The 12,040-nt window shown below is 54.2% G+C and overlaps 2 protein-coding genes across 5 annotated transcripts in view; one reads left to right on the top strand and one right to left on the bottom strand.

Annotated features, from left to right (window-relative positions):
* Positions 1 to 2,960, bottom strand: part of LHPP (phospholysine phosphohistidine inorganic pyrophosphate phosphatase) — a 93,553-nt gene extending 90,593 nt beyond the window's left edge. For all 4 annotated transcript variants that reach the window (XR_012043999.1, XR_012043998.1, XM_072871509.1 and 1 more), the window contains exon 1: positions 2,819 to 2,960. Coding sequence is in view for 2 of the 4 variants with exons in the window: in XM_072871509.1 (XP_072727610.1) it covers positions 2,819 to 2,934 (116 nt within the window). In the remaining 2 variants the exon portion in view is untranslated. The remainder of the gene's footprint in view (positions 1 to 2,818) is intronic.
* Positions 2,961 to 6,370: 3,410 nt separating this feature from the next.
* On the top strand, positions 6,371 to 9,546 carry NKX1-2 (NK1 homeobox 2). The gene is given in 4 exon segments (XM_072870956.1): positions 6,371 to 6,436; positions 6,438 to 6,561; positions 6,652 to 6,813; positions 7,820 to 9,546. Coding segments are annotated over 4 exon segments (939 nt in total). The 3' UTR covers positions 8,407 to 9,546.
* Positions 9,547 to 12,040: the final 2,494 nt, after the last annotated feature.

Below are 12,040 nucleotides of genomic sequence, written 5' to 3'. Positions count from 1 at the left end.
TCCCTAGGAAACAAGCCTCATGCACGGAGCTGCAGAGAAGCCCTGCGGCAGCCCACGAAGCAGTGCAACGTGTCACCTCCCCATGCAGCACGGTGGACGCGGCACCATGCAGTCTCCTGCTGACGCTCACTAGATCCTGTCCAAACGAGATCGACTTTCCCAGCGCAGCGCTCAGGAGCCTGTTGCTGGATCACATCTCCAAACCCTCCTCAAAGACCCCTGCAGCCCCCTCCAGATCAGACTGGCAGACAGGTCAGATTAGCTGCCAAGTTGCAGAAAGCCCTAATGAGGAACAAGGGCTTGGACATTTCCAGTATTTCAAGAGAAAGCCCGTAATATCTTACATTTAGCCCAAGACCAGAGTTTTACTGTTGTTTCATCGGCATATTTCTGACATTGCTGTAAGTTAAATTGCAGTTTATGTTGCCTCCATACGGGAGGTTTCAGCAAATGCAGTGACAAAACTGATTAAATAACAGCCTGCAACCCGATGGAAAATAAAGTTTAAAAAACTAGAAAAAACCCCCAATATGTCAAAATCATCTGGCGAACCACAGTGCAGATATTATTGAATATATCCTGGTTTTTAAAGGAATGATCTGATCTCCAACAGTAATTATGTAGTTGTTATTTATGTTCGTTTTGGCCATGTCTGGAGGCCTCAGCTATGATCCTGGCTGCCCTGTGCTACGTGCTGCACAAACTCAGCATACGCGACGGTCCCAGCAGAAAGCGCCAGTCGGCAAGAAATGAGAGGAGGGTGGTGAGAAGCGTTCTCCTGGAAGACAGAGAGCAGGACAAAGCTCTCCCTCACCGACAGACCCGCTGGCAGAGGCATCAGCCTCAGCAGGAAGCAATACTACCAGGAGGATTTGAGCAAGACAAGAAGGAAAGCCAGCGAAGTTTCATCCTGGCAGAGGCCACCCCAGCAGTGTCTGCCCCTTTGCAGTCAGCAAACAGGTCGCTCTACACACCCAGGGGAAAACAAATGCTTTCATTTTGCTACAATTCTTTTCTCTTAGGGTCTCTCTGGAATCCTGAGCCGGTAGCATAGCTACGAAAAGGCATAAGAACAGAAACCGTGCTGAAATATTGTGTAAAGGGGACATGGAGGAACAGGAACAGAATTCGTAAGCGATCCCTTGGAAAACCCACGTGCCACGGGATTTCAATACAATGTCTTTATAAAAGCAGCTTTTCCCTCTGCCTAATTTCACTGAATTCCCTTGGAGTACTGCTCTCCCATCAGCCGTCCCAGCACCCGCAGCTCCCCCCCGGCCGGCTGGGGCCAGCTGAGGATCACAAATGGGCCAAGAGCCTCAATAAGCCTTAAACTTGCTTCAAATGCTGCTTTCTGACAGCGCTGGAAACTCTGATCCTGTAGACGAAAACAGAAGAGTCACGCAATGACACTTTATGTGCCAGCTATATGTATTTCATGAAGTATGAACAAACATACAATCAAAAAAAAAAAACCAACAAAAAAGCAGCAAAGACTTATTTTATTACCGGTACATTTGGATCTTCTCCAGTTCTGCCTTTTCCATGGCGGTTCCACCAACATTTAGGCACGTATTTAACTAAACTCATACGATTAATTTTAGTGATTTCAATACTTCTTCTGGCATATTTCCCTGCACGATAAAGCACTTGCCACAAGTGTGTCCGTACAGGGTGGCCCCAGAGGACAGAAGCCGCAGAGATGCTTGCCAAGCAGGCTGTCAACGTTTCACAGGGGTTCAGTATTTAGACATTTAAAACATTTCAAGTGGGGTACCAGGCAGCAGCACTCGCCATGTGAAATGGATCTGGATTTTCTGCAGCGGGTTTGTGAAACATCACATAGAGACAAACAGCTCTTCCAGAAACCCACGACATCCTCCAGCGGGGCAGACCCACGCATCAAATACCTGTCCTTAAATAAAGACAGCCCTGCGGCCATCGCTCTCCCCCAGCCCCATCCTCCTCCTCTGGTCAAGCAGGGCCGATACAAACACACTGGCAAGTCAACCTAGTTAATTAAAGTTAGTTAAGTTAAATAAATGAAATCACTGTCTGTTTAGCAGCAGTTACTTAGCTTGTGTTAACTAGATTACATTACCCAGCTAAAAACGAGGGAGTTCACTACCTGTGGGCACTGGCGAGTAACTCGCCATGACAATACTTTGCTTTTGAGTCACTTAACCTCGGCAATCATTAACTGCAGCGCTGAAATTCTCCATTTCTGCTGGGTTGCAAGTTCTTTGCAGGAAGTCCCACCTAATTTGACAGCAAAGCGAATCAATTTACAGAAGCGCCATGCCAGTGCGGGCAATATATTAAAACTGATCATCAGGGGAATGTACCAGACCTCCTATATACTGCCTGTTCTTGCTACACCTGCGACGACGACAGTAAATAGAAAATCAAGCGGGATGTGATCTGTCCGCGCCGCTCCGCGCTGCATTCCCCATCAGCCCAGGGACAGCAGATCCACAAACTCAGCGGACTCCCTCATAGCTTAAATAAGCCTAAAAGATACCAAGGTGAACCAAAACGTTCACGTTTGCGGTCCTGTCCCACTCAACTTTACACAGCAAACCGGGGGGCTGCGCAGTCGGGGTGGTTTTAAACCCCGATCCTCGCTCGCCCTTGGATGTAACGCCAAAGCCCAGGCCCACACTGTATGTTTTGGGGGGCCGAGCCCTCACCGCCATGTTCTGGGGTCCCCCCCCGGGCGGCCCCTCACGCCGCCGGCCCCGCCTCGGCCTCCTCCTCCTCCTCCCCCCCGACGGGGGGGCCGGGCCGGGCCGTGCTCCGCCGAGCCCCTGGCACCCACCTGCGCACCGCCTCCACCGAGCCGGCGATGGGCACCCCGCCATCGCCGCCGCTGTCGTAGAGGACCCCGCTGACGTCCAGCAGCAGCCCCCGCACCGCCCGCGCCCAGGCCGCCATCTCCCACCCGCCCCGCCGAGCTGAGGCGAGCCGAGGGCGCTGCCGGGAAATGTAGTCCGGGGAGGGGAGGGGAGGGGAGAGAGGCCTTGGGAGGGACAACCGCTGCGCGGCCTTGCGCAGTCCGTCCCGCCCGCGCACCGCCTCTCGTTTAATTTATTAATTCAAGACACCTGAGGCTGCGTGGACCAAGTTTGGTTTTGCCAGGCGATCGCAGGAGCATCTTCGACAGCGCGGCAAGAGCCCGGCGTCTCCATCCATCCGCCCAAAGGACCGCTGCTTTCCACAGGTGCAGCGAGCGGCGTCTGCATCTGGGCTGCTCGCGGCCAACAGCCCAGCGGAGGGGCCGGCAAGCAGCATCGGCTTTTTTTATTAAAAAGCAGCCCAGAGAGTCAGCGACTGCCAGGGCTCCTTCCCTGTTTCACGATAAACTCCCTCAGACATCGTGTTCCTGGGGGAAAAAAACCTCCATCCTCTGAAATAGGCACGTCACCCGAGTCAGACAGTGTCGAAAGTAACGACGCACGTGTTTTCTTAAAAATTTATACTGCTCTTGTCATTGCTGGAGGGGCTCCAGGCCCTCAGCGATACCTTTGCAAGAGCACCCCAGGTCTTGATTTGGCTCTGCCTTTTCCGAAGCGACGAGAAGCTCGGCGTGTTTCCATCCTGCGGTTTCCCTCCGGAGCGCGGTGGGGCAGCCACCGGTGCGAGGGCGGATTCCGGCACCGCTCCCCCGGCCGCTGCAGAGCTCGGGTTTGCCGTGCAGCCCGTTCCGCACCCGGTACCGCCCTGGGTGCCTCTGCGGTTCTGCAGGAACTGAGGCAGGACAGGATTCGGCCCTCGGGGACCAAGGCACTGACCCACGCAGCAGCAGAGGCCTGACGAGACCCGCGTCAGCTCGGCCGAAACGCTGCCAGGGCCGTGCCCTGCCTCGATGATATCTTCTCATACATGCCCAGCGCTTCATACAGACAACCGAGAAAAAACCACTGGCTCATCATATAAAGAATTGAACCGATCCCCCCCGTTTTACAATCACAGATAAGATTTTATCAACTGTGTTTCAGCTTTACGGATAATATTGTTTTCTCCCTTGATAAAGCCCAAATACTTTCTGATTGCTAATACTATCAATAGCGTGCCACAACTCCCAGAATATACAAGGAGCTGCGGTGGAATTATAGTCCACTTTGTTTTAAGAAAAGCAGAGGAGCCTTGGCAGCATTGATTTGCATCACCGTTTCTGGAATAGCCTCTGGCTTCTCCTTAAAGATAATATCTAAACTGTGAAATTCATTAAATAGACCCAGAAATGGATCAGGTTATTTAAAACAACATCACTAATGGCGCAATATCTCAGCTGTCTCCACCGATAGTGAACATTGTCTTGGATAGTGTTATCAGTCCAGGACACCCGCTATGAATATTGATCCGCAGCTTGTTACAGCCATCACTTGCCATCAGGACAGGTCAGGGTTGAAACCCACCTAGCATCAAAGCAATTTAAAGACAGCACTCGGGCTGAATTTTAATGCTGGAGCTGGGAAACGGACCAACTTCAAAGAGACTGCTAAAACTAATCCACGAATGTGTGCTTTTTTGCATGTGCCTTTCTACATGCATGTATGTTTGTAGGTCGGTGCGCACGCACGTGTTGAGCCGATGATATCTGAAGATGTCTGCTAGCTCGCAAATTAATCTCAGTGCTACGATTTACCTTCTCAGCTCCTGCAGACACACCAATTCAAACAGAAGTATTTGTAGCCTCACATAGATTAGATTAGATATTTTTTCTTTCAACCATAAAAAATCTCTGGCGCTGCCGAGGCTTGCGAGCATTCTTAAAATAGTGAGCCATGCACTTATTCACCATATGACAACACCTATGATTTCTCCATGTACTTTGAAACTAATGGCGTGCCACAAAAAGCATCTTGTTTCAAAAGCATTAACAGGCTCTGCACTAAGACTTCATATTAATTTTCTTTATTTGATCTCACTTTTGAAGCAAGCTGTCCAGCAGCTGCAACTGCTCCTCTCCCCTTCCTTCTCCCTCTTCTGCACCTCAAGGAACTTCAAATACATAACCAATACTTAACTAGCACACAGCAGTGTTTTCCAGCTCACCACCGCCTTCATTCTCACACAGGGTGCATCCCCAAAACTAAGCTTTATCGGTCTGCAGCTCTAGCGTGTGAACTCCTCAGGAGAGAGCTCCGTTCTCTTCCATACGTTTGTGGTATCCCATACCAGAGGCGAGTGCCAAATGGGCTCTTGGATGCTGCCACCACGTAATTAACAATAACAATTACTTGTAATCACATCGCCCTGCACATCTTCATCTCACCTTCTTCCTCTGCCGTTATCTTAAGGCCTATGCCTTCGCAATGGCAAACAGAAAGCCCGGTTCTGCTGAGGCTGGGACACCTGTAAAGAGGAGGAGGGCTGTGGTCTGCACTTCTTCCTAGGAATAAAAGCAGGCGGAGTAGCAGATTCCCACCGAGGGCTGCCTTCCCTGGCCTCCTCCGGCTGAAGCGTGCCCCTTCGTCTACACCTCGGCCTGATTCATGGAACCAACAAAACGCAGAAACGCTAAGGAGAGGGGAAAGCATCCCGCTGAACACATACAGACATACAGAAATACATTGCTAGCAAGTTTTTAATAAGCACGGCTGGCTAGGAGCGCTCGTGGTCATGGGACTGGTGCAGGGTGGAGAGGCTTGACCTGCTGTTGCCTACCTTGTCCCGGTTATAGGTATGATCAGACAACGGAGCATTTCCACTCAAGGCAAGGAGGGCTAGCCAGGGGGGCAGGCACTCCCCCAGCGCAGGCGTGCCTCAGTTTCCCTGCCTATAAACTGGGAATAGTGTGAACGCCACGGGTGAGTTGCAGGGGTTAGGGCCAGCCCTTGGCGCAGAGCCTGAACCAGGCTGACCCCGAGCTGCCCCAAAATGAGAAGCTGCTCGTTTCTGCCTGCGGACCACACGGTACTTTCACATCTGCAACAGCGGCGGCTGGCAGAGGGAATGCCCCAAGCCCGGACCCTGCTCGGCGCAATGCAGGGGCCATCCCCTCCTCTCCGGGTCCCTCTGAGACAGGAGGCTCAGCCCGCTGGACCGCCGCTCACCCCGGGGAGCTGCAGGTGGGGCAGCGGCGGCCGGGGGGACGGAGGCGGCCGGGGGCTCTCCGGACACCGGGGGACAGCAGCTGCCGGCGGGCTGCGACGTGCAGTCGCGTCCCCGCGCTGGCCCGGGTGGCGGCGGAGGACCCGGGACTGGTGCCAGGGCGCCGGGCCGCCCCCGGCCCACCTCGCTGCGCTTCGCCCCACCCGACCCGGGGCAGGTAACGGGAAAGCCCCGTGGCCGGGCGGTGGGGACGGAGGGACGGAGGGAGCCGGCGCGGCGGGCGGCGGGGAGGGGGCGCGGGGGCGGCGTGCCAATGGCTGCGCTGCCCCCTCCTCTGCCCCCACCCCGCCGCCGGCCCCTCCGCCCTCCCCGCCCGACCCCTCCTCCGCGCCGCTCACTCCGCGCCGCCACCGCCCAGGCGTGCGGCTCGGGAGGCGGCCCGGCTCCGCGCCCGGCGCAGCCCCTCCGCCGGCTCCGCGCTGGGAGCCAGCAGGTCTCCGGGAAGCGCGGAGGGTGGGGGGGGAATGCCGGAATGCCCGGACCGCGGGGCCAAGGCGGCCCCCATCCATCATAAAATCTCCTTCTCCATCTTAGACATCCTGGATCCCCAGAAATTCAGCAGGAGACGCGAAGCGGCCGCGGGGAGCTGGGGCAGCGCCCCCCGCCCGGGCGAGCGGGAGAAAAGTTTGGGAAGAGTTGAAGTAGGAAAGGACGCTGCTGCTCCCGGCAGCGGGAGGAATAAACTAGAGGCACATGGTAGGAACGCGCTCGAGTTTCTCCGGCCGGCGCTGGCGGGGCGAGCAGGTGGAGGCGCCGGCGGACGGGGACCCCCGGCCCCCCGAGCCCCGCGGGGTGCGCTCCCCGTGCGGGGCTGCCGCAGGACGATGTAACGGGCGGCGCGGGGGAAGGGGGGGGGGGGCTGGAGCCGAATTTTAAGTCTCGATGATGGAAAGGGAAGAGTTCTCGGGGTCCCGTCACCCCCACACACACCCCCCCCCGGCCCCCGGCGTGCGGGGCATCCCCCGCGCCCGCGGAGGACGGGGCATCCCAGGGCGTGCCGCCGCCCCATCCCGGCCCCGGGCTCGGCCCCAGACGGGCCGCGGCTCTCGCCCGGGCACCGCACGGGGGACGTTTTGCCCCTTTCCCCGGGGCGGCAGGGGTCGGCTGCCCCGGCCCCCCGGGCGGCCCTGACCGGCAGCGGGACGGCCGGCTGGGTAATTGCTCAGCCCGTCCCCACCGGAGGATGCCTTAGCTCCCGTTGATCGATATCCTATTACCGACTCCCGCCTATCTCCTGCCCGCAGCTTGCAGGTGCCCACTTCAAACCTCCCTCCCCCGGCCTGATCCTAATATTGTTCGATTAAAACTTACCTTTAATAGATGACATCTATCGATCTGGCCCTCGCAAATCTGAAACTCCATTAGCGCGGGGATAGGGGGCGGGGAGGGGATTTATTTCGCTTCAGAAGGGGACTTTAATAACTTCTTTTTTAATTGGTAAGAAATCCATATCGACGCCTCCCCCCTCCCCGCCGCAGACGCGATGGCACAGCGGGGAGCGCGGAGGGGCTCTCGCACGGCGGGCGGGTTTTTTTGCTCCCCTGGATTTTATTTTAGCGATTGCCCTTATTTTATCGCGTTGGGGGGGGGGGTGTCGGAGAAGAAGAGCCGGGTTTCGAGGGGTGGTAGGCGGCTCGGCGCTGGGTGAGGGGCGGGAGGAGGCTGCGCGTCCCCCCTGACGAGCGCCGCCATCTCCCCTCAGATGCGCACTGCCCGGCGGAGAGCGGCGCGGAGGCAGCGGGGCAGGAGCGCGACGAGGAGGGCCCGCCCGGGGCCGGGGCCGGGGCCGGGACCCAGCCCGCCGCCCGCCCGCCCGGTCCGGAGGAGCCGGGCTCGCCGCGGGGCGCCAGGCGGCGGCGGGCCGAGGCGGGGTGCGGCAAGCCGCGGCGGGCGCGGACGGCCTTCACCTACGAGCAGCTGGTGGCCCTGGAGAACAAGTTCCGGGCCACGCGGTACCTGTCGGTCTGCGAGCGCCTCAGCCTGGCGCTCTCCCTCAGCCTCACCGAGACGCAGGTGAAGATCTGGTTCCAGAACCGCCGCACCAAGTGGAAGAAGCAGCACCCGGGCGCCGACGGGGCGGCCCCCGCCGCTTCCCCCGCGGCGGCGGCGGCGGGCGGCGGCAGCCCCAGCCCGCCGGGTCCCGGCGCTCTGCCCTTCCAGACTTTCCCTTCCTACGCCGCCGCCAACGTCCTCGTCCCGCCGGCCGCCCCCTTCCCGCTGGGCGGCGGCCCCTTCGCGCCCTTCCTCGGCCCCGCGTACCTCGGCCCCTTCTACGCCCCGCACCTCTGAGGGGGGCAGAGCCGCCGGGAGCCGGGCGGCGGGCCGCTCGGGGCCGGGCCCCTGTCTGCCCGGGAGCCAGAGACGGTCCTCGGCCCCTCTCGCCAAGCGGGGCGCAACGGCTTCGCTTCTGGGGGTTGCATGGCGATTTGAAGTGTAAGTTGATTTTTTCTAGTCGTCGCAGCAGCATGTTTAAGGTACATTGACAAAGAGAAAATAACCCACTGTAACCACTGGATTTTATTAGCACATTTGAGATGTAATTACAGGCGTCGGAGATGGGAAGAGTAACCCTCTTTACACATGCCTGACACTAATTCCCTCCAGATTCTTCTCCAAGTTCCTTTTTAAAACACTCCTCATTGCCGTTTGGCTTGCCAGCACATGTCTCAAACCTCGAGAGCTCGGGAGCTGCGGCCCTTGTTACAACTGCTGTTACCCTGATGCTGGTGCACGCGGCCGTTTCACATCCCAGGGATGCTCGCCAGTGAAGACCTCCCCAGCCTCTGCTTTTGCCCGTGGGACTCGGTTGCGCCCTGTTTGACCCATGTTTTATTACCGTTTCTGACTTCTGACCCGCCAACCGCAAGCCATGTTCTTGGTACCCTACCTGGAAGAGAGTTTTTGTCTGAGAAGGTGTAGGAAACCGCAGCTCCGTGTCATCAGGCGACGAGTAGAAAATCTGCCCGGTCAGTGGGAAAGTATTCAATTGCTGCTAATGTACACGGCCTCTCTGCCTTTCTGTTCAGTTCATTTCCAGTGACTTCAAAGGTTTTGGATGAGATGTCTAAAGATCATTCTTTTTGCAGAGAACAGTTGTTCTTGTGATAACGCAGCATTAGTGCCAAATGAGGCAGGAAAGAAAATATAAATCAGAGAAAATGATTACATTATTCATTTCTTTAAAAATGGGGCATTTGTGGTAGAAAATAAGTAAAACGCAGAATTTCCAGCATGCCGAGACCTATTTTCCATAACAGAGAAACACATGCTTTTTGTATTTTGCTTTTTGGAGCATTTGTTAGAAAGGAAAATCACATTTCATCTTCATCGTTACAAGCACCGGAATGAAAAGGAATTTTAGCTGGGGGCTTATCCGTCCTTGAACGGACGGGAAGTAATTGGTTTAAAAAAATCTGTCTCATGCAGTTTCACAAATTATTACAACACGCTGTTCAAGACTGCATCCCCTCGGTCTCTTACGATGCTTTAAAGTACACATTGGCTCTCCAACCAAATAACTTAGCTCATAAATCCTATCCAGCTCTTCTTGTGTTTGTCTAAATAAAAAGGTTTTTTTAATTATTCTGTGTTTAATTGTTTTTAATTGTACCAGGACGAAGCAGTGTTTGCTTCCTGGACTGCTTCCCCACTGGGTGCGAATGTCGACAGTGCCCTGTGTCAGTGACCGCGGGTGGTACCCCACCTCCTCGGGGCTGGCTGCGAGGGGGGCCTTCACGGGACACCCCTCTTTACAGAAATTGCCTTCCTGACTTCCAGCTTTGCAGGGAGCGAAGGTGTGAAACCCGCAAGGCCAGACTTGGGGAACGGCGGCTGCCCGTGCCCTGCCAGGCCGGCGGGCAGGCTAACTGAAATCGCCTGCAGTTGTCTTTCCACGCCGGAGAGGAGGTATTCAGTGTCTTCTCAATTCTTTGCATAGCTATTAACAAAACACGAGGTTCGCCTCGGGTCATGATTTTGGAAGTCATAAGTACTGCGAATATATTTCCTTGCAGGTTACTTAAAGTAACTTTTTAACTAATTTGACTTCAGTTAGAGTTGCAAAAGACGGGGTCATGACCACCGCTCAGCGTACATCCAGAGCTGCCGGCTTTTCTGGCCACTGAATCAGCAGTCCTGGGTGCCCAAGCCACCAGGATGCAATGCTGCTAGCACTCTGGCTGTCCATTTCTAGCTGCCTGAAGTCAGTTAAGAGCTCAAGCCCTGCGGGAAGAGAAGGGCGTTCTAGCAGACTCATCTAGTCCATTTTCCCTGCCTCAAGTTAGGACTAACCGGACCCAAATCCTCTTGACCTATTTGTGGCCTTCTACTTGTGATTGTCATCACTGTGCATGCAATAAACTGGTTCGTGATTTCATTTGGCTGTCACTCTAAGACATTCCCGGAGCATGAAACGGTTGGTCACCTGCAGTGTACTGAAATCTCCGCTGGAAAAAAAGACTTGTGCCCTGTCATTTGTCATACGATTAGTTCTTTTTCTTAAGAAGTATAAAGTGTAGCAAAAACCAGGGAACGTTACAAATCAAAATAACTCAAAGAGTATAAATTGTCTCCTCCTTTGAGATGCAGTTTTGCTGTTCATAAAACTTTTCAAGGCACTGAGGTTTGCCTTTGGCAAAACTACGTCAGCTTTATAGGAAATCTGAATACTTGATTCCTATGCAAGAAATGCCAGTCCCTTTTCCACCACTCCATTCCGTCACTTCTATAGCCCTGGATTCATGAAAAAGTTTTACAATTAATTCCAGAGAATGCAACCACGGTTCCCACTTTGCATGACTTGCACCTTGCACAGCATTGAAGGGTGACGCGTAGCAATGGGACTGCAGATTTTGCGGCACTGATCCCAGGCCACCAAAACTTTTCTGGCTAAATGCTTCCAAGCCCTTGGGACAGACCCTTCCCCTCCTGCTTCATCGAGGGGGTGGCTGCTCGGGTGGGTGATCTCTTTGGCTTCTAGTTAGGGTGTGGCGACTGGCCACTTATCACAGCTGTAATTCAAAACACTCCTGGAAATAGCAATTGCCGTCAAACACCGCATTGTCCAGATTATGCTGTTCGCACTGGTAACACTTTTGGAAATGCCCCACTGAGTATCCATTCTCCCTAACAATTCTGAATACAGATTTGTGCAATATTTTCAAGTACAGACAAAAATTGACTTTACTCACAGCTGAATATAGACGTTAAAGGGAATCACAAGTAAGTCCCATGTGTAAAAAGCAAAAAGTGCATCTATATTAAATTAAGAGTTTTGAATTCAAATGCTCCAGAGAGAACAGGAAAGTTAGTAGCCTCCCTCATTCTCACCACATCATCCGTAATAGCAGTGTCTGCAGGGAGCCGGCATCAACGGCTGGGTTTCAGACTGCCCGAACTATGGCAACTTCTGGGTCATGCTACCCTAGGCAGAGCTTTGCTTATATACTCTCCTCATTTCTGTTCCAGAATGTAAAATGGCAGCTAGGGCGCTGGGCCTGAAATCTCACCTCCAGCAATGGCAAGTACTCGGTGCTTCATAGGACAGGAAGAGAGCATATGCCATGCTTCACCTGTAGAAAGGGAAAGCTCTTGACTCATACAGTGTTCACCTCTGGACAAAAAACTTAATTCTTGTTTCGTACCTTCTCTCTGCACAGGCAATATTAGTGGCCCAAGAACCATACAAGCACTTTGGAAATCAACTTCATTTAACCTGGTAATGAAGGAAGTACATGGGGGAACACCAGGACATCACAGTTAGGGAAATGTTAGAAACATCAGTTTAACTAGACTTTCAGATCTGTATTTAAAAAAATCCAACCCTCATACAGTTGGGTTTGCAAAGTCTGAAGAATACACTGATCAATTAAATACACTGAGGAACAAAAGATAAAATATATTTATTGAAATGTTAGTGACCAAG

The sequence above is a fragment of the Ciconia boyciana genome, chromosome 8 (genome assembly GCF_034638445.1).
Source record: "Ciconia boyciana chromosome 8, ASM3463844v1, whole genome shotgun sequence".
NCBI lineage: Eukaryota > Metazoa > Chordata > Aves > Ciconiiformes > Ciconiidae > Ciconia > Ciconia boyciana.
The sequence above is the reverse complement of the archived record's forward strand: the minus strand, read 5'-3'. Positions and strand labels throughout refer to the sequence as shown.